Below are 22,663 nucleotides of genomic sequence, written 5' to 3'. Positions count from 1 at the left end.
TCTACAGCGCTGATTTGTATGAACTGCACACCTATTTTGCCATTATCAAAAAAAAACCTGACTGGATTAACAGGGTATCAAATGGAGAGGCAGGCATATGTTCTTCTTTCCCCTGTGAAAATCCTATCAAAATCAGTAATTTTTAGAAAGAGTTACAGAAAGAGTTGGGAAAGAAATTTCAGAGTTAAAACTGTTTACCCTGCCTACAAGGACACACTGTAATTAGAGCATTGCAAAAAGTTTGCAGACAGTTGAGATGTTTCTAATTACAGTAATTATTTTTATCATGGGGATAAGAAATCCAGTCTTAGCTGTCTCCAAAATACACTTCTCTTTTCCTCCTGCTGCTTTTGGGATCGCACAGCACACCCATTTTGTAAAGGTGCAAACTCTGGAAGGTGGAATAAAATGTTCTTTCTTACATAATCACTTTTTAATGTGTAATGTCATTGCTTCCTTCAGTTTCCAATAAAAAAACATGTTGTGGACAGTCAGCAAGAACTGTACATTTACCATTTTCCTTTTACTTCAATTTTAATATTGAAGTCATTTCTTGACCCAATAAAGCACTATGTCAGGCTGGGGGGAGGAGAGTATTCTGCCAGTACTGCAGAGGAACTTTGGTAACAGAGCATCAGTACCTCTCCAAATCTTACTCCATGGGTCCTAAACAATATTGTGCAGCCTTTGCTGAGCACTGTCTTCTCCAACTCCATTCATAACTCCTATGTACAAACTAGTTCCACTCCAAAATCAGTTATTTGTTATCCCACCTTTTTTTTTTTCCTACTGAAGATCAGGCAGATTATGCCTTTAAACACAAGCATAGTGCCTTTCCTTAGAAATCAGAACAAATTAATTAATTCATGTCATTCGTTTATTTCTCCCTCACTTATTCCAGCAAGGCTGTTCCGCTAGACCTTTTTTCCCCAACACCTGCCACAGAGGTAACTGTACAAAACAAATAGCAATTGTCAAAACTGGTTTAAACAGCTTTGTCATATAACTTCTTCCCTTCTGTCTGCTGCTTCATGTAATTAAGTAATTTGAAAATGGCAGAAGAAAAGCCCGTTTCTTGGCAGTGCTTCATATTTGATAGAGGCTCAAGAATCAAAGAATATTCTAAGTTGGAATGGATCCACAAGGATCATATAGCCCAGCTCCTAAGAGAATGGTCCATAGAGGACCAGACCCATGACCTGGGTGTTCTTAGCACCATGTTCTCATCAACAGAGCATAGGCCCTGCTACTGGCTACTCACCCTGAGCTGAGCCCTCTCAAAAGAAAAGCAACAGCACACATGCCAAAATAATTTATTATTTCGTCTGTGTGGAAATAATCCATGCAGGTTCTACAGGAACACAGGGTGAGTAGCTTTGAATTACTATTTCCCCACCTGTGGTGTGAAAGCTGCTCAGGGTACAGCAAAGACAAAGTGGCCTGGTGGAAGGAACATCCACCTCTGCCCTGACACCAAACCATCCTATGATTAAAGGAAGGCTTTTAAAAACAGAAGAAAGCACAGAGTCGTCCACAAGATAATATTCCTTTTGTGCATCTTCATTTTTTTCCTACATTTTTCCTACAATATTCCTTTTGTGCATCTTCATTTTTTTCCTATATTGGTATTTGCCTTCTTTGTTTAACTCCAGACACAGGCAGTGTGCATGTTTCAGTTTTTTCAGAGTGTTAATGTACAATTCTGAAGACTGTCACTACAGCAAAGTTCTATCTGTTTTTACGTTTCTCTTTTTTGTTTTTGGTGTTCACAGCTCCATTTACAGTTGGTATTGTTGTTGCTCTTGCATGTCCTGTGACTTTCAGGTGATCAAACAATTTATTTCGGGATGGAAATGTACAGTTGCAGGTTACACAGTGGATAGCACCTTCATTCTACAATGAGAAAAAGAAAAAATGGAATGCTTCACACTCATATTGAATACATCATCAGTATAATACACCAATTTCTTGCAGACAGTTTCTCCTTGGCAATGAAGCAGGACTAAGCTGTTTGTTTCTATCATCAAGATTTCATTATTCATTAACAATTAAGCACATATTTTTTAACAAATAATTGCAAATATAACTTCATTATATTTCAAAGTGCTTTAAGTAAAATTAAGAATGGAAGCCTTGCAAATCTAAGTAAATCTTTACTATTCAAAGTAAAGGATAGTTTTGATCTCACCTGACCATACAGGTAGGTAATGCTTTGGGCTCTGAGATGCAATGAATTTAGTATGTCTTAGCTGTAGTTCTACAAAGTGTTGCTCTCTGGCAAGCATCAATATTGAGATAGATGCAAACAGTACTGGCCTGTCATGTGCTGGGTGGCAACAGCTCTGTCCCCAGCTGTTTAATCATCTGAACTGCCTTGCAAACAGAGCCTCACCAGCTCTCCTAGAAATGAAGCTGAGTCCTGTATTTCTCTGTGAGGACAAGAGCTGAAGTTTCAGTTCTATCAAAATCACAGGGACAGAATTGGTGGACTGGAGGTGACCAAAAAATAGCCTTCTCTGTAATTACATGACCCCCACCGTTCAGCCCTCCTGTAAAGACAGGCTGAGAAAGATGAAGAGAAGGCTCCAGGGAGAACTCACTGCAGCCTTCCTGTGTCTTAAGGGAGCTTACATAAAGGAGAGAGAGTGACTTTTTATACAGGCAGAGTGACAGGACAATGGGCAATGGCCTTAAACTGACAGAGGGCAGGTCTAGATTACACATTATGAAGAAATTCCTTACTGTAAGGGTGAAAAGGCATTGGCATAGAGAAGTTGTGGATGCTTCATCCCTGGGAAGTGTCCAAGGCCAGGCTGGATGGGGCTTTGAGCAATGTGGTCCACTTCCAACACCTAATGCTATTTTAAGTAGCATAAGTAATTTGACATACCATTGTTGAGCTGTCTGAAGACACCTTAGGAGACTTTTTTGCTTCCTTGGCTTTCTTCCCTTTAGGCTTAGTGCTGCCAACAAAGAGGAGCTAAAATCAGTGCACAGGAACATTTAGCATTTACAAGCTTTTTCAGTTTTCAGTTTTCAATAACTCTGCTGCTTTCCCCTGTTCTTGCTTCCCACAACAAAATGTAAGTGCATCCAGAAAAAAAAAATTAATTTATACAGTCAACTGTTAATCTCAGAATGTTGAATCAGCTCCTAGGAAGTGATATGGTAGTAATCTGCAGTCAAATACCACCTCCAGAGAAGCCTCTGCATGCTTTGTTTAGTATCGTATTTATTCAAACCACTTTTGGTGAGCACCCCCAGAGCCCACATTTGAGGGTAAATCTCTCCTTGTTTGACAATATCAAACATGACACAGTGACTACAATGTTGCAACCAACACACCTTTTTGCTTCACTTTTGGTTTCATTCTCTTGGCTGACATCATCTGTAATGCCTGTGTCCTCTGAACATCTTTGGCCATCATTTACCAACTCCTCTGTTAAGCCACTGTCCTTCTCCATGCTGGGCACCTCCTTTTGTTCAACTGTTTCTTCATCATCACTTTGATCAAAAGAGTTCTCGTAACTCTGTCCAAACAAAAAAAAAAAAAAAATCCAAGTTAAATACTTCCATTTCATTAGTGACTATGTTTATAGTATTATACTCATTTACCTCAAACATGGGTGGGTTGGGAGGAGAGAAAGCCATGGACCCTCTTAATTTTACTGTGTGTTTTCAGTGAGACTGTAACATGTAAAACCTTAGTTATCCTGTTTTGAAAGATGAGGCCACCTGTGGTGAAGGGAAGAAACTTCAATAAAACAGCCTCTGAAACTACAGAAGCTACTACAGTAACTTTTAATTACACATAGAATTCATCCTGTTCTGACTATCATTTCTTATTTCACAGGTAGTGGCTTATAACTTTGCGAAGGGTTAATTATTTAGACTGAAGTTTTCTATGCCACACAACTGCATTAGGAACCTGGAGCCAAAATAACTGAGCTGACTGAAATTAGGTAGACACACTGTATTTTCCTTCCCTAGCAGATATCAGCAGCTTTTTCCATGTGCCAGATTAGACTCAAGACATTGTTTGGCAAAATATCAACTTCCTGTCTGAAGCAGAATAGCAAAGCTCCCAAAAACACAATAACAAATTTGACCTAACACCAATTAATGGAACTCTTACCACCACTAGTGCAAAGTCTCAGCTACCTGAAAAAAACTTGGCTAATCCTAACTTCAGGAAAAGAAAATAAAACCCACACAGATTCCCAGTACTCCACAATGCTTGGCAGAGGATGGAGGTGAGGATTTCCCAGCGTAAGACTGCAGCTTGAGCAACACAAGAGTGGCACCTACTGTCCAAGCTGTAGCAAACTGACGGAACAGAGCCACGGTGACTGTGTGCCACCCCTGCAGTGAGAACAGACCTTCTGGTCTCACACAGAGGAGGAAGGAGTTAACTGAAGCCTCACGGCCTGCACAGAAACATGAAGGTCCTGCCAATATTTGGACTATGCAACTGAACCAGCCAATGTGAAGCCAGGAAGCTTCAGCTGCTTGAAAGTCTCAGAAAAATTTCTTAAGAACAAGAGATAATGATGGAGTGCGAGAAGGCAGAAAAGGTGAACAGAGAATAGGAAATCAGAGGGTAAAGCATGGAAGAGGCAGGATCTGGTACAGACAGCTCACTGAAACAAGGCTAGGACTGAGGAGTAAGTACTTGAAAAGGATGAAGCTTGAGGAAGGCAGACACAGGAGCATGCTGACCATGACACCCCTGCCACTCAAGCCTGAAACAGCTTGCTCTTGGTGAATTTCACCTGCTGCTGTCATATCACACACAGACTCAGATCCTGGAGTAACACAGACTCCAGGTGTTATTTTTGCTTGCAGTTCAGGAAAAAGTTGGAATGGATGTGTTCATTCCAACAGCTACATTGCCAGCAGAAAACCAATACTGTGGCAGTCTTTTTGGCCCCCTCTAAATTAGAGATTAAAAAACAACACATTATACCAACTCCTACAACTAAAGCCAGAAGTGACCACCAAATTGAGCTCTTAATGCACCATGGCCACTACTGGTCTTACTGACCAATTCCTTCCATTCTCCCCATCTGCCTGTTTCCATCTGTTCTTCTTATACTTCAGACTACAGCTTTTTTAGAGTCAGCACCACATATTAGCATCTGCACTAACAAAATGAAGTGAGGTCTATGATGTTACTATCACAAAATACGATTATAATAAATCTAACAGAAGTTATTCTGGTGGCAAAAAATAATTTAAAGTATTTTTAATAGTTTAAAATTCTGTGGAATTTCAAGCTCTCCTGTTCTGCAGGACAGAGGAATAATTTGTCAGGAATTAAATGTGAGTTTTTGGCTTCTTAAGAAAACTGGATTGTAAACTTCCCAGAGTATGATTACGACTACATACCTTCATTGTTTTCTTCTTCTTCCTTTGTTTCTTTGAGAGCCTGTAAAGATAATTTTTAAATTACCTTTTTTTACAGAAAACCCCCAAAACCTAGGATTTCTAAACCTATAGGATTTCTATAAAAGTATAGCTTGATAGTATAATCAAGCTATACTTTTCCTTGATCCTCTTAACATGGTATTAGGTAGCCACAAAAAGAAAGTTACTCATGCCAGAAATAAAACAATAGGTCTCCCAAACTACTCACTGCATTTACTAAAACATTTGTTCTGCTCAGACTGAACCCAAAGATACTAGTGAGATAGCTGGAATTGTGCTCTGGCTGTTTAAAAAATTAAGTCGTGTAACAATTCTGATTTTGAGCATGCTCATTTTCCAGTTATGACACCAATCAATTGACAGTAAGTACCAAATCAATAAGCACTAGCTCTGTGGAAGTCCCTCTCCTTGAAAATAGTAAATCTTTCTTTTCCTTAACATACAATTTTAGGCAGCAGAGAAAACATAAGTCTGTTGTTTTTTGCCACTCAAATGTAGTCACGCACAGGCATGTGTTTTACTGGAACTCTGATGCTAAGAAGTATTTCAAATTGCACAATACTGAGAGCAATGCAGTGGCAAATCATCAGGGGCACCCTCTGAAGGCCACTAAGACTTAGAAAATCATGAGTCATGATAAGATTAAAAACAATTTCAAGTACTTCTGTTTGGGTATGTCTTCTGTTTCTTCCTCCTCTTTGGTCTGTATTCCATCTGCATCATCTAAAGACACAGCAAATTTCCCTTCATCCTCTTCCAAGTGCTGTCGTAACAGCGATACCATCTCTCGATGCTTCTTTGATTTCTCGTGATTCTTCATGCTGTGAAGGCCAGATTGTTACTGCAGGTTACTCTGAGCAAACATAGTTATATTTACATAAATTAACAACAGCCCATTATCCAGCACTACTAAGTATGGAAAATTCTGCACTGACAATGTCTTTACTGGAAAGACAACACTCATCATTATGTGAAGTTAAAAATTCTCTAAAATGCAGTTTTAAATAACTTAAAATCCAACACCTTCACCCACAAATCCCCAGCCACAAATACTTACGCTTTCTCAGTTTTTAACAATTTGTCACAAGCAGGGCAGTAAAGACCATCAACAAGTTCAGCTTCTTCAGTTTCATCATTCAGTTTGTCTGAAGAGATCAGCAGGAATCAGAGAGACAAACTCAGATCAGCAATTTTTGAACAAGATGCTCTTTAAGCCCCAGAAAATAGTCACAGCACTGACATTCAATTTCTCCAGTACTACTGACACACAGACAGCTCAAGATCACCTCAACAATCAGACATTGGTATAAATTAACAGCTGCAGCTTGTTCAGAGAAAAATACCAGAGAGGGACAGACTATAGTCCAGCATCCTCAGAGGGAGGGAGTGAGTTGCATTACATCAGAACTGTGGATTTGAGGCTGTAAGTGAGCCACACTCATACTGCAGTGACTCAGTAGATATCACCTCCACACACACCATACCTTCAATGCTTTTTGTCTCCTGTTCTTCTAATGCATCTTCACCACCTGATCCATCTCCAAATTCCTTTTCATATTGTGCCTCCATCTCTTGCAGCTCTCTCTCCAGATCTGACATAGTTACCCAGCTCTGCTCTTTGTACTGCTCAGCAAGCCTGCAAGCAGAATACAGTAACTTCTACACTGTGTCCCTGAGATGGGAACTAGGGGAACAGTGTAACTAAAGATAACTTCTACCTAAAGATAATTGTTCTTCTTCCGCATCACAGGAGGAAAGTTCTGAACATATGATGGAGCACACAATTGGAAATCTGAGTTAATTTGTGATGTCAGTGGGCACCTCTGCACTGTAAGCAGATTTATTAACATAGGTGGGTCCTGGTTGAATTTCAGGCAGAACATGCTGAGCAGCATGGTCAGTATCAAGCTGACAGCAAGGAAGTCATCTCAACCTACTCTAAGATCCAAACTTACAGTAAAACAGGGCGCCCCCAATGAAGGGAATGATTGGTATCTGACTTTATTGATTCAGAAGGCTGAACTCTGAGAGAGATAATTATGTCTCTCTGTTCAGAGAATGTGAATGCCACACAAACTCAAAAAAATACAGGACAACAAAATCCACAAGCACATTACTCCTTGACTGTGCTATGGGAATGTACCATCTCAGTTTTCCCAGTTTAAGTGTGCCCCAAATTACCAAATATGGCATCACAGGACAGTTGAATTTTGTTCCAGCTGGCTTCTTGTTTCAGAATTATCAAGCCAGTTGTCATTAAATGCATGACCCTACTTTATTGTCCCGAAAGGGTGAATGCATATGTATATATACAGAAAACCAGTACATAATATACTCCATTTATGTTATTACCTAATTTTAATGATATCTGTTATTTTGCAAGTGCATTCTTAATAAGAATTTAAGCTCCTTCCTCATATGTGCAGTCAAACAGTTCTTCCAGTTGAAAAAATTAATTTGGGCTATGGTTGGGAGACCATTTTTATTCTAGCAAAAATGCCAAACTTTGGCACTGCATTTAGTCCAAGGAAAGGATCCTTCCCAAAGAATTCAGAGGGAAGACAAAGATAAGCTCATTATCCCTTCTTTCTTCTTGTCAGGTACACCTCCAAGGCAGATGAAGGTGATCTCAGTCCAGGTCATTCTCTCTTATTCTACAACTTACATTCTATTTTCTTTAAAGGAAAATAGGTAATAAATTTCATTTCCCCCGGTAAATAAAAGCACACTTGGTTCTGTGCTATTACAGCCAGTTACTCACAGCACCCAGATAAGCATTCCCCAGTTATCTTAGACCTCTGTACAAGTCAGAACAAACTCAGAAACCTGAGTTTTAAAAAGCTCAGACTTGATACCAAAATTAATATGTAAAATTTTCAGGGGTGTTTAAAAGAGCAAGTGGAGCTGCTACTATTAGAATCTAAGTCTATACCGTATCCTCATGGATAATTTCTTCAAGTTAAAAAAATAATAATTTGTTTGACATGTACATACTTGGCTTGTTTTAGCTTCTGTTGCCTCCGAAATTCTTCTGCTTTCCTAGTTTTTTCTGCATTTTGTTCTTCCACAAGTTTTCTGTGAGCCTGTACTCTTTTATCCCTCTTACGAATAAAGGCTACTAGCTGACGGATCAGCTCATTCCTCTCTTTCCTTGCTTTCTCCCTCGTTTTCTTGTTCTCTTTTTCCATAGCTCGTTTCTCCCAGCGGTTTGAGGCTTGTCGTGTGTCATACTCTTCTTTCCAAGCAAAGTTTTTCTGTGTACAGAAACTCTGCCAATATGCATAGAAAGGGTGGACTACCTACAAGAAAAAAAACAAAAAGTAAGTCACTTGTTGAGGAGGTGTGGAGAGTCCGGTTTAAGCATGGCTTAAAGAAAGAGGCCATGAAGGGATTCAGTTAAGGGAAAAAGCAGCCTTTCTCAGGCTTGATCCTGTAAATAATTAGGTTCTCAGCCACCTTTTATATAAACAAGAAGATTCTCAGACTGTTCTGTCCTTGGCTGCTACTGGGAACAGATATGAAGGTTTTGAGAACTTTTCATATCATGGTGAGAACACTGATCTTGCTTTCAGTAAACTAACTTCAGGTATTGTAAACAAAAGGAGGAACTGAAGTTTTCTCTACAGCCTATCAGGAGCTCAGATTTTGCAATATGCATGAAGTGAATTAACACTGTTTTAAAAGGTGTCTAATTTGATCAATAAACTGGAGTCGATGCTGATCAACAAAGGTGGGTCGCTCCCTTCACTTCAACAAGGAGGGACAGAAAAACCAGAGAAATAATTCATGTTATGAACAAAAATTCAGTTAATATTTTTTTGTGAGAAAGAGTTACAAGGACGCAGCCAGATCTGTCTCTGCCAGGATTCTTAGTGCTTTGTTATTGTAATACCGGGTCGTTAAGGCTTATCTCCTCTTTTGTATTAGTAAAAAGCCTGGCTGGGTGCGGTGGATGACCCTTCCCCCGAGGCTGTGCTCTCTTCCAGCATAGGGAAGACACCTGAGAGGGTGGGGGGGGTTATGCAAAGTGACTCCAAAGTCCAGAATGCTTTGTGGGACCCCGACTCGAAATGCAACGAGAAAACCCCAAAAACAACGAGCCAAATAAGAATTGAGAGACTAAAGTGATGTCTGGAGTGAGGAGCCGAGTGCTGAGCCTGCAGAGATGCTGAACACCTTCGGAGCCCCTCTCGCGCTGAGCAGGGAGTGGTCCCAACGCCGGGACCAGGGTGGCCGCCGAGGCTCAAAAGCAACATCTGACGGGGACCTCACGCCCTAAGGCTCCCATGAGGACTGGATCCCCCGGCTCTGCCCCTGGTGGACAGAGCTGCGCATGTCCTCCTCCTCTGAGTCGCTCGGGGAGACGCGACGGGGACTGCAGCCCTGCCGGGACGCCGAATCCTGAGCTGATCACTTTTAATAAAGGCATTATAAAGGAGAAGAAGTGTCCTGGCCCTGTTTATTTCAGCTGGGGGCGCTCGTCCGGGATAGCCACGCCGCAAGAAGACTCAAGACTGGCCATCTTGGACTTCAGGACAGCTGACTATCAGGACCAGAGGGATCGGCTCAGGAGCAGCGACGCAGAGGAGCACCGGAGCACCGGATTGGTGAGAAAGCCAGTGGCGGGAGTGGGAGACGTGCGCATGTGTGTGTGAATGAGACGAGGGCCGGCAGCCGGACCTTCGAAGTGAGAGGGACTCCTCAGTACCGCGGTTCCGGACTCCTGCGAAGGGGCTGGCCGGGAACAGGGGGCGGAACTTGGAATTAGCATGAGTGAGTCGTCTCCCAAGGGGGAATAAAGGGCCCCCCCACTCCGGGCATGCGGAGGGAGTATTTGTATGAGTGGCACGCACCCAAAATAGGCCCTGACAGAGGGAAGTCAGGCAGATTTGTCAGTCCCGAGAAGGATTCGGGTAGCATTTGTAAGTCTCGAGAAGGATCCGCGTAAGATTTGTCAGTCCCGAGAAGGATTCGGGTAGCTCACAAGCCCTGCAGGCAAAAGTAAGTCCTGGCACAGGACCCAGGCACAAACCCCAGCGAAGGAGGCTGTGGTTTGCTTTTAAGTCCTGATACGGTGAAGCCTAAAAATTGGCGGGTTAGGCAAACTAAAAATCAGGCAGTTGTTTTTCCTGACAGAGGGAGTCAGGCACGACCCGGATTCTTAGGCCGAGGTTTTGTGTGTTCAAGTCCCGATAGATGTAAGACCTGATGTGGGGAAAGTTGGCCAATCTAGAGATCGGGCAGTTGTTTCACTATAAAGTCCTGAGCATCAGGCAGAAATTTTGAAGTTCAGTGGAGGAGGCTGAAGCTCCTCAAAGAAGGTTCTTTTTGAAATTACCGGTCAGTAAAGGCACCTTTGGGATTTTTTACTGTTGAGACCTGTAAAATGGGAGGGTGTAATAGCAAAAAGACTGGTAAGAGACTGAGGTATATACATCCCAGTAGTCCCTTAGGAGAACTGTTAGTAAAATAGGATTCTATAGAGGCCATGGAGGGATTAGATAAAGCGAAAATGATCCATTATTGTATGGAAGTGTGGCCAGAATTAGAGATACAAGGAGGATGGCCTTGGTGTGGGACAAAGGATAAGTGGATGAGCCAGCTATTACATAATTATCTGACAGCTCGAGGGGATACTGATCCTGAGCAATTATTGTATGTAGCCTGCTGGTTAAAGAGTGCTGTTGGGGATGAAGGGGTGCGAATTTGTAAGGTACAGAGGAAGAAAGAGGGGAATGAAGGAGGGGATGATAGGACTAGTAAAAGATGGGATCCCCTGGATTATCTGCCTCCTTCTGCCCCTCCACCTTATAATCCTCTTCTTCAAGCACCTCAAAGGGCAGGTCCGGTTCTTGCCCCGGCTGCCATCTCACTACCACCTGTTCAAACTCCTCCTTCTACCTCTTCAGCTTCCGCTATGATAAACCCGGTATCCCCTCCAGTTCCTTCTGCACCACCACAAGTGCCTACTCCACCTGCTGCATTCTCCACCCCTTCTCCAGCTGCACTTAGTATCCACTCAGGCTCTTCTCCCACTCCTATTGCTGTCCCTTTACCTCCTCCTAGTTGGGGCACAAATGCCTCCTTGCCCGATAAACAGCTATCAGCAAATACACCTGCTGATGGGCAGAATGTTCAGGGTAACCCAGATATCCCTCAAAGTAGTTTGGCATCTGAAGATGGGCCGTACTGTAGCACCAGATCCAAGACCTCCAAGGCAGAGAGACTCTTTCCCCTCAGAGAGGTTCCTATGGGAGGAATAGCAGGAGGTGTTGGCTTTGTGAATGCTCCCCTAACTGCTTCTGAGGTGAGAGGATTCAAGAAAGAGTTGGGGCATTTAGTTGAGGACCCAGTGGGCATAGCTAACCAAGTGGATCAATTTCTAGGTCCAAATATCTACACTTGGGGGGAGATTAATTCCATCCTGAGCATATTGTTTTCCCCAGAAGAGGTCCAGATGATTAGGGCGGCTGGCATAAGAATTTGGGAGAAAGATAACCGTCCAGGACCCCAGGTGCCATCAGGCGAACAGAAATTGCCACTAACGGATCCCAGCTGGAACCCTAACCAGGAGGAGGGGAGGAAGGCCATGATGGAATATAGGTCTTTGATAACACGGGGGATCAAAGAGTCAGTTCCCAAAGGAACTAACACCCAATTGGCATTTGAGGGTACACAGGAGAAAGAGGAAGCTCCTGCTGCCTGGCTTAACCGCCTAAAGCGGAACTTCCAGTTGTACTCTAGAATAGACCCAGACACCCCAGAAGGTCAAATGCTACTAAAAGTCCAATTTGTTACCAAATCTTGGCCTGATATAAGGAGAAAACTGGAAAAGATGGAAGATTGGCAAGAGAGAGACATTAATGAGTTATTAAGAGAGGCATTGAAGGTGTATTTAAGGAGGGAGGAAGAAAAGGCAAAGGCCAAGGCTAAGAACATGGTTGCTGTAGCTAGAGAAAGTGCAGGGTGGGCGGGTCCACCACCAGGAGGAGGCAAGGATAGGCCTCTTGTACTGTCAGGTGCAAGAGGGATGGAGAGACCTCAAGTCCCTTTGAGAGAACGACATTGCTATTACTGTGGAGAGCCAGGACACACCAGGAGGTTTTGTAGAAAGCTCAGTCTCGATGTGGCAATAGCCAGGGAATAAGATAATTTAGGGAAGATCCTTAGAAGTGACAACTAGAGGGTCAGGGGCTTTATACTTTAGGGGACCCGATGCAACATCTAGAAGAGCCCTTGGAAAACTTTGAAGTGGGACCCGTAAATGAGGAATTTGAATTCTTGGTTGATACAGGAACAGATAAGTCCTGTCTCAACAAAGTAACATCTGAAGTTAGACAAAAAAAACCAGCTAGGTAGAAAGGATATCCAATACCACCAAAACTGGCCAGTAAGACTTAACTTATTATAAGTGGTGTGAAAGTAAAAGGTACCTTATTGTTGTCTTGTTGCGTGTGTGAGAGTGAGTCACAAGCAAAGTCAGCCTCAACTTCCCGGGCAGGTGGGAAGGGGGCAGTGGAAGTGTGTGTGTGACCTGCAAACCAGGCTTGTGTCCCCCAGGCGGGTGGGGGCTGTGACCAAAGTGTGTGTGTGTGTGTGTGTGTGTGTGTGTGTGACCTGCAAACCAGACTAGTGCTCCCCAGATGTGTGAGTGAGCCATAGCTGTGAGAGCGTGAGTGACACGTAGGCAGCCTCACAGGTGAATGTGCACCAGAGGCAACCAGAGTCTGGGCCCTTCCAAGAGGCCCAGAGATAATGAGACCTGTGGGCCAACCCCAAGGTGAGGGGGGGGCTATAGAGGCCCGTGATTTTCTAGCAATAAGTTTGTGTCTTAAAGGTGTGGAGGAGTGTGTGAAAGTGAATGAGAAATGAGAGAGTGAATATAGATGAGTTAGAATAGAGGTAATGTAGATTGTGCATTACAAGTTTTACCACATCTCCTTAGAAGGAAGTGTATTGTGTAAAAGAATGGTGTAAGAAAAAAAAAAAAAGGGAAAAAGAGATAAAGAGTAAGGGGTTGAAAGAAGTATTTAAGCTGTAAATAAAAGTAAGAAACAGAAGCAAGAGATAAATAAATAAGATCTTGAAAATAGAACAGAAAACCAGTGAATTAAATACACAGAAAAAATAGGAGAATAAAAGTACTTTGAGAGTTAAGCTAGCTGAGAAATACAACTCCTTGCAAAATACAGAGTATGTAGAAGTTGATGAGAGAAACATACAAGCTATGGAAAAAGAGAAATTACTGATAACATTAAACAGAGAAGCTGAGTTTTGATAAAATCATTAACAGTAGACCATTAATGCCTGTGTTTGAAAGCCCGTTTCAGGTATTCTTCATTACTAAGACAGTTGGACTCACATCACTCTCACCCCTGGTATTAGACCAGGATTCAACACCAAGTTTTTCCCTCTGGCATTCTGGTATTGGACCGAACTACACCCCTGTCTCCTGCTGGCATTGGGCCAGACTCCCAGTTTCTTTGTCTGGTATTGGACCAGACTCCACCCTTTTCTCCTTCTGGCATTGGGCCAGAGTCCACACCACTCACCTCTGGGCACGGGATAAGGATTCATCCACATCACAAGTTAATTCACCTGGGTATACTGTGATTTAAAGTTGACTCTCAGGAGGAAGAGTCAAAAAGACTGAACTGTATGGGAAAAATTGGTATCAGAGTTCTAATATTGCTTAAAATGTTTCAAAACTGTTTTGTGTAAATTATGTTGGTAAAAAGTTTAAGGCTGTAAATAAGTAATTCTAGCTTAAGTTCCCCAATATACTTCTAAAGACTCCAGGTTAACCCTCTACAGAACACTCCCCTGGGGGGGGAAGCTAAAATTTGTAGGGAACAGACCAAGAGAGGTTTAACCAGAGAAGCGGGTAGAAGGGACTCTAAAGAGCTTGGAAGCTTCTCCTCAGTAAAATTCCCCAAGAGGCAAGGCCGGGTGGGCAGGCTGTGCAAGATGACCCATACCGGACTCTTGGGAAGGGTGGTACTGATGGCTCTGATTGCTGGTGGTGCTCTGGGGAGCCCAGCTGAGCCGTGCAGAGAGTGCTACCAACCCCTCTATGAGGAGGAAGTGAGCTCCTTGTTGAGAGTCCACATCAGTTCTAACCCTGATGGTGTTAACCTCTCTCAATTGGTCCTTTATGAGAAAAATAAGAGAGTGTATTGGATAGCCCAGAATACTGCCACTTTTAGGCAGCCACTCCTAGGAGAGTGCCCTATAGAGGAAGCCTGGTTTTGCTTTGAATGTGATGCTGCTGAAACAAGCTCAGCTGATCTAGTAAAAAGCAAAGAAATGGTGAAAATAGTAAGAAAAATTGTTTGTTACAAGTATTTATATGAGTGTACTGGAAAAGAGATAAACCCCTTTTGGAACACATTTCAGGGGAGCTCTAAACCCCTAAGTTTGATCTCATCTGGCAACTGCATTGCTAGGGTGATAAAACCAATTTTCTTATTACCCAAAGAAACTGGATCAAGTTTGGGAGTTCCTATATATAATGATTTGGAAGAAATTGAACAAAACCGGGAAAGTGAAATAGAAATTGAGAAAATCCAAAATTGTAAAAGCCAAGTTCAGATCCCAAAATCTGTGTTGAACAAAGTCATCCGCCTCCAGGCAGTATTAAAAATAAAGAATTCAATTATTAGGGACATTTCAAACGAAATAAAAAGATTGGCATGTGTAAATAATCAAGATCAAACCCCTACACTTGATCCCAGTGGGTGGGAGAATTTAGAGATTTTCAGAAAATATGTATGGGAAAAAGTGGTTTTTCTCGCTGTGTGTGTACTTGGAGGATTGCTCTTTTTACTATGCTTATTTGTCTGTTTTAGTAAAACAGTATTGGCTGTACAAACCAACCTGGAAAAACCAAGAAAAGTAACAAGGTTAAGTAACCATGATTACCAAAGTGCACAAGAGATTTATAGTAGATTCAAAACAAAAAATTGTGAGTTGATGCGAGCTTAAGAATTTAAGCTCGATCAAAGAAAAAGAGGGGGGACTGTTATGAACAAAAATTCAGTTAATATTTTTTTTTGAGAAAGAGTTACAAGGACGCAGCCAGATCTGTCTCTGCCAGGATTCTTAGTGCTTTGTTATTGTAATACCGGGTCGTTAAGGCTTATCTCCTCTTTTGTATTAGTAAAAAACCTGGCTGGGTGCGGTGGATGACCCTTCCCCCGAGGCTGTGCTCTCTTCCAGCATAGGGAAGACACCTGAGAGGGTGGGGGGGGGTTATGCAAAGTGACTCCAAAGTCCAGAATGCTTTGTGGGACCCCGACTCGAAATGCAACGAGAAAACCCCAAAAACAACGAGCCAAATAAGAATTGAGAGACTAAAGTGATGTCTGGAGTGAGGAGCCGAGTGCTGAGCCTGCAGAGATGCTGAACACCTTCGGAGCCCCTCTCGCGCTGAGCAGGGAGTGGTCCCAACGCCGGGACCAGGGTGGCCGCCGAGGCTCAAAAGCAACATCTGACGGGGACCTCACGCCCTAAGGCTCCCATGAGGACTGGATCCCCAAGCTCTGCCCCTAGTGGACAGAGCTGCGCATGTCGTCCTCCTCTGAGTCGCCCTGGGAGATGCGACGGGGACTGCAGCCCTGCTGGGACGCCCAATCCTGAGCTGATCACTTTTAATAAAGGCATTATAAAGGAGAAGAAGTCTCCTGGCCCTGTTTAGTTCAATTCAGAGCTTTTGTAGCCCTTTTTTCTGAACAGGCCACAGTTTTGTCTCAGAGCAATGAAGATTTAGAAAAATTCCTAACATCATCCTTGAAGTCTGAAAGCAACAACCTCATCTAAACTATTACAAACTGCAACTTCTAAAAATATCCCCATGCAGGATTGGATCACGCTGATACTAGTGTCCAGTTACTTAGCTGTCCTGTATTTCTCCTGTCAAACTGAAAAGCACAATCAGAATCACACATGCTGCCTGCAAGCTGGTACTTACCTACAAACATCAAACACACATTAAACACACACTCCACAGTACACAACACCAGAGGTCAGCCACACACTTGCACAGCATAAAAAAAGCAGCAAAACAAAAAACAGATACATAATGCTATTTCTTCCTTGTATATTCTCTCCACTTCCCAAGTAAGAGAAATGAAAAGCCCTTGATGACACAACAGTAAGGAGGTGTGACTTGCACAGTTTAAGAAATGGCTATGTGAAGAAACATTTACTCCTGTTTTGTTAGTAAACTACATGACTGTAGGCTAGAATTATTCCCCCTAGCTTTCACATTAGAATAAAAAGTGATTGTTACTTATTCTCCTCCCTTTTACTATTCATGTGTAAGTGCTGGACTAATAACATGACCTCAGAATCACTTTGGGTTTGTTCTTTATTTCTCTCCAAATAATTATTGCCCTACTGTACTTTGTATATTCAGCAATCAAGATATGCCTAATCTCCCTTCTTACATTACTTGTACCATCAATGTTCCCTTTTACTACTCACTTCTATTTGCCCAACTGCTCATACTTTGGGATACCTCATAGAAGTATTTAACTTCATGGTTTAATGTTTTTTTTAGTCAGTTCTGTTCTTCCTCTGCCATTTTTATTCACAGAAACTGTGAATAAAACGATCAATTGTTATTCACAGGAACAACCCAACAATAACTTCCAGCAGCCTAGCTGCATGTGAAGTTCATGGCTGTGGTTTCCGGCAGGTAAGTTACTACAATTTTTCTCAGCTATCACAAAATATAACCAATAAACATTCATATTTCATCCAATAACCTACGTAATATTGGACTACCTACCAGAGATTTCTGCTTCAGAAGAGGACACTTTCGTGCAAAAGGATGCACACCCACCAACTGATGACAGGGACCATCCTCCCCTTCACCAGATGTATAGGGTGGGACTCTCCCCATTCTCAGCAGCTACCTTAGCAACCTGCACATGTCTGGCACTCACCAGCAGCCTGTACAGCAGCCCTTGCTGAACTCCCAAGTGGATTTTGTTTTGCCTACTACTTGTACCTGGAGCTGATCATTTTTGTTGACCTGCAAGTCTTCTCTTCCCATGAATGCTTGTGAACTCATGGCCTTAAGAACATCTTTCCTGGCTGCCTGGCTCTGACCAAGCTGCCTCTCATGCTTCTTGTGAACTTACAAAGCAGACCAAACCAGAGAGCATTCACATCACATAGTTTAAAGCCTTTGTATAGTTTTTGTAGCTCCCTTCTAAAACTCCTTTCCCATTATATTCCTACTGCGTAGAGAAGTGAGCACTGCAATGCTGGAATCCTCTGACAGTACAATCTCTTTGTCTGAATATAAGACAACAGGGAAAATTACCTTTCTACTTACCAGAAGCTATTTCCTATAAAATACCCCTAGGAATCCCTGGTGGGGGGGGGGGGGTAAAGTGAGCACACTGCTTCCAGAACAGCGTGAACTAGGCAGATGTCAAAGCATGTTGATCAGAATTCCAGTCCTTTTTGCACTTATTAATTGACATAAGCACTAAAGCTATTTTGAGTTTATAATCTTATCTGTCCCATGGACTCAAAAGAAGCAGTTTTCAAAAGATGTGTCAAGATAACTATATTAGAAGACATATTTTAGTGGGTCCAGAGATACTATGTATTCTCCTTGGGAAAGATTTCCATTTGTTAAGCCATTCTCCCCATATCCAAACACCCTTTCTGGCACTTCTCAAGAAGTTTGATTTGTAACTTTTGTTTCCAACTCCAGTCAAGTTTTGTACCACTGAAGCTACTAACTTTTAAGGTATGAATCAATTCAAATTTCATAAATAATTATCCTTACAGAGAAAGTGACAGGGAGAAGTACCACACTAGAAGTAACATTTGAGTGCACTTCATACTGTGCAGTTACTCCCTAGGGAAAGTGTTATCACTTCATTTTTAATTTCAACACAGAAATACTGGTAACCTTAAAAAAAATCCTAAATCTGATAGTGTGATATATTATAACAAATAGTTGGCAAACCAGGTGACAAGAATTCAAGAGTCATACAAGTACCCATACACCTTCTTTTCTTTCTTCACAGAGGAAAGCATGCAATTTTTTCTGAATCAAATCTGACTACAAACAAATTGCAGGTGACAATGTGATCATAATGGCAGCTCACACTGCCAGTCAACATCACATCTACTTTCTAAAGGCTGTGCTACACTAAGTGCTATGCAGCTTGCCTGTATGAGGCAAGATGCTACATGTTACAGGAAAAAAATTAGCTCAGTACCCCTGTCTGTAACACAAGTTGTGTTAAACACTGGTAAACTGCTCTCATCAGGAAACAAAGAAAACATCCATTCATTTGCTTTATAGGTCTTGCACTAGACTCAAGTTCCACTGGCATAATTGATGGTTGTCCCTGAGAAGCATCTGTCTGACAACTCACCCAGCAGGCCTGGCTAATACTGTACTCCAGCAGGAAATACCAATTTTAATTCACATAAATATGAATCAGACCACAAGCACTTCCTTTGCAGTAATGGTCTACAACAGTAGAAAATAACCACAGATGCATGGCATTCAGAGATCAGAGGCACCCCTCCTTTGGGACAAAGTAATGGTTTAACTCCTGCAGGTTTACCTGCAGTTCAGTTTTACACTTGCCCTTACCGTATCATAGTCACTATGGGAATATCCAAACATAGGGAATTCTTCAATATCTTCCTCTGTCATATATTCCAGCTCTTCCTTCGCAATCTTCTCAAAAACTTGTCGATACACTGTAAAGAATCCCTGAAACAAACAAACAAACAAATAAATAAAGCTTTTGCGTGGCACAGTAACAGATGTACAAATGCTCAGGTGCTGTCTATTTTAGAGAAAGGTTGCTACACTGCAAGAACAACTCAAAACCAGAATAAAGGCCCTGTGAGCACTTGCTGAGGTACAAGACCCTTCCTAACAAAATTCCACTATTTATCATGCCTTTTATTTCCACCTTCCTCACACGGTCTCTGTCTTCCTCACACATGTAGTTAAACATTGATTTTAAAAGAAAATTTCCATATGCTGGAGATGGTGATAAGTTCCTAGTTACACCAGATCAAGTTTTGTGGAAGCTCCAGACATAAAATTCACTATTAAATATCTTATATTTTCGTAAATTAATATGTTACTAACTGACTACCAGTACAGTAACAGAAAGACAGGTAAGTATTTCCTCTGGTGGATGCTTTTCTAATCACCTGGAGCTTTTCAATATATTAAATATTATTAGTGAGTATTTTAAAATCCAATGGGAAATTCAAAAATCCAATAGGGAATTCAATTACAGCAAGGACACCTTCCCCCAAAGGCTATTGTTACATTGCTTTTCTGTTGTTTACAAGATTCTTGCTTGAGAAAGTTATTTCTAAATAAAGAGATGGTATGGCAAAGCCCTGGAATCCTTCACTATATGAGATAAATAAACAATATGCACACATCTGTAGTTGTACAACATAGCTGGACATTTTGATTAAGTAATTGTTGGACAATAGGCAAGATTAAAGCCTCCTTATACTTAACATCCAGGTTAAGTTTCCTCTTGGATTTGTGTAAGCTGTGCTAACAATTCTACATATAACTTTAACACAAAACAAATGCTTACACTTATAATGAAATTTAAGCTGATCAATTAAAGATTAATTGATAGCTTACCTTTTCATCATCCCCATATCCAGAGTAGCAGCTAACAGTGAAGTAGTGCAGCAGATCCAAGCTATCATCTTGATAGTCTCCATCAACTCCTCCTTTCAGCAGAGCCTCCCTGTGACTATCATACCTGGAAAAAATCCACAGCATCAAGGATGTAGAAACACGGAACATCCCACAGTGCTGATAAACTAACACAGTACACCTATAACATCACTGTATAGCTTAACCCACTGTCTGTAACTTGTCTCTCACATACAAAGTCTTCAGAGAGAAAAAACTGACAGACTCAGTAGGTGTTCCCTCTTAACCTTTATTTTATCTGCAATATGTATAGCAATAATTCCTCAAGAGCTACCTACCAATGAATCACATTTGAGAAAAATGCCTCACAAAACTTTCAGAAAGGGGTAGGGCATTATTTAAATCACCCAATATTTGCAAGCACTCAAAAAACCCCAAATCATACCCAAGCACATAAAAACTGGAAAACAGCCTAGTATTCTCAAGGAGGACAAACTCAGGAGAGGTGGGTTTGGCTGTGTAACCTGGTAGATGCTTCAGACCGTGTGAAAAAAAAGCTACACAGAACATTTAGAATAGCGATCCCTTAGAGATGTGTATGTGTGTATTTCAAATTAGAACGGGACACCTGTACGCACTGCCCGGGGCCTGAGGGCTGACCAGGGCTGCGCTGAGGAGCCGCTCGGGGAGGAGGCGCAGGCCCAGCCCGGCTGTCGGCAGGGCGCTGCTGGGGCCCAGCACGCCCTCAGCTCCCGGCACACCACGAGGAGGGTGAGAGGGTGAGCGTGCCCCTCCACGGGGCTGCAGGGCTCCAACTCCGGCACAACCTAACACCAGCCGGCTGCCCCTGCCCACGCCTGCCCTCGCCACCTTGCAGCGAGGCCCAGGAGCAGCACAGGACAAGCCCTGGCAAGCCCGGGCTAAAAAACCTCAGCCAGGCCAAGCGCCGCTCACCAGGCCCGTTCCTGTGGGTCGCTGAGCACGTCGTACGCCGCCTGGATCAACTTGAACTGCTCCGCTGCCTCCTCCGCGTTGTCGAGGTTTTTATCTGCAGGACAATTTAACGAAACCGTGTCAGCGGTGGTCGGGCTCGGCGGCAGCAGCCGCCCCGCCGCCCCCGGCACCGAGCCAGGCGGCAGCGCGGTGCCCCCGCGCCGCGCGGAGCCGGGGCCGGGGCCGGGGCCGGGCCCGGGCCGTACCCGGGTGCCAGCGCAGCGCCAGCCGGCGGTACGCCCGCTTCAGCTCCTCCTCGGCGGCGTCGCGCCTCACGCCCAGCACCTCGTAGTGGCATTTCATGGCGATGGCGGCGGCGGCGGCAGGCGGGACGGGGCGGGGACCCCGGGACAGCGGGCACTGCCGCTCGCGCCGGGAGGGGCGAAGCGGCAGCGGGAGGAGCGAGGCGGGAGGGGAGGGACCTGCGGCGCGGTGTCGGCCGGCTGCCAGCGGCACCTTGGGAGTGCTTCAAACACGGCGTGTCCGACTAACCGGATACCTTGTGCTGGAATGCACAGCATCAGTGAGGGCGGAAAAGATCTCCGAGATCATCGAGCCCTATCCGTGACCCAACACCACCGTGTCAACCAGACCGTGGCACTGAGTGCTACTCCAGGGTTTTCTTGAACACCTCCAGGGACAGTGACTCCACCCTCCCTGCGCAGCCCATCCCAATGTCTAATCCGGCTTTCTGTGAAGAAATTATTCCTTATGTACAACGTTAACGTCCCCTGGCACGGTTTAAGGCCAATGCTCTTGTTCTATTGCCGGTTGCCTCAGAGAAAAGTCTGACCCCAACCTGGCCACCCCTTCCTTTCAGGGAGCTGTAGAGTGCAATGAGATCTCCCCTGAGCCTCCTCATTGCCAGGATAAATACCCCTGCTTCTCTTAAGACCTGTGCTCCAGGCTTTGTTGTGCTTCACAGCTTGGTTTTCCTTTTCTGAATTTGCTCCAATACCTCAAAGTCCTTCCTGAACTGAGTAGCCCAGACCTGAACACACGACTCATGGTGTCACCTCACTAGTGCTGAGCACAGGGGAAGAATAGCTTCCCTAGGCCTGCTGGCCACGCTATTTCTGAAACAGATATTTCTGATTCCTGTGGGCGTTGAGGAGCTCAGTGGCACAGTGCACCAGCACAGTGCACATTCTCAAGGTATCTTTTTTTTATACCTATGGTCTTCAGAGATTTTAGCATTGGTCCAAGTCGCTTTCCTTCTCTAGGTCACATGTGTATCAGTGGGCACTACACAAACTGAGTTTTGGATGATACAGCAAGATCTGGAGGCCCTGATCTCACAGTAAAGTCTGGAGGTCCTAAACTCAGTGTTTAATCCAAACATGGCAAATTGAACACAAGCCAGCAGTGCCCTGGCAGCCAGGAGGGCCAGCCCTGTCCTGGGGCATCAGGCACAGCATCACCAGCCGGGCAAGGGAGGGGATTGTCCTGCTTTGCTCTGCACTGGGGCGGCCTCACCTCCAGTGCTGGGGCAGCTTTGGGTCACCTCAACATAAGAAGGATATAAAGCTATTGGAGTTTATCAGGAGGAGGGCAGCTTAGATTGAGAGA

General features: G+C 43.4%; 1 protein-coding gene across 1 annotated transcript; it reads right to left on the bottom strand.

Moving 5' to 3' along the window:
• Positions 1-1,297: 1,297 nt before the first annotated feature.
• On the bottom strand, positions 1,298-21,503 carry DNAJC21 (DnaJ heat shock protein family (Hsp40) member C21). The gene is made up of 12 exons (XM_074532310.1): positions 21,301-21,503; positions 21,056-21,149; positions 20,084-20,207; positions 19,055-19,177; positions 8,422-8,726; positions 6,912-7,063; positions 6,485-6,572; positions 6,090-6,248; positions 5,389-5,428; positions 3,346-3,530; positions 2,891-2,963; positions 1,298-1,893 (listed from the first exon to the last, which is right to left on the bottom strand). The coding sequence occupies exons 1-12, from the start codon at positions 21,395-21,397 to the stop codon at positions 1,729-1,731; spliced, it is 1,605 nt and encodes a 534-aa protein (XP_074388411.1). The 5' UTR covers positions 21,398-21,503; the 3' UTR covers positions 1,298-1,728.
• Positions 21,504-22,663: the final 1,160 nt, after the last annotated feature.

The sequence above is a fragment of the Zonotrichia albicollis genome, chromosome Z, assembly GCF_047830755.1.
Source record: "Zonotrichia albicollis isolate bZonAlb1 chromosome Z, bZonAlb1.hap1, whole genome shotgun sequence".
Classification (NCBI taxonomy): Eukaryota; Metazoa; Chordata; class Aves; order Passeriformes; family Passerellidae; genus Zonotrichia; species Zonotrichia albicollis.
This window is presented reverse-complemented; position numbering and strand designations above follow the sequence as displayed.

Excerpts from the sequence above, each read along its gene's own strand:
- DNAJC21 (XM_074532310.1), bottom strand. The coding sequence starts at position 21,397 with ATGAAATGCCACTACGAGGTGCTGGGCGTGAGGCGCGACGCCGCCGAG. Across the intron at positions 20,208-21,055 it reads GACCCACAGGAACGGGCCTG|GTATGATAGTCACAGGGAGG; the intron begins GTGAGCGGCGCT and ends GATTTTTTCCAG. Across the intron at positions 3,531-5,388 it reads AGAAGAAGAAAACAATGAAG|AGTTACGAGAACTCTTTTGA; the intron begins GTATGTAGTCGT and ends TTGTTTGGACAG.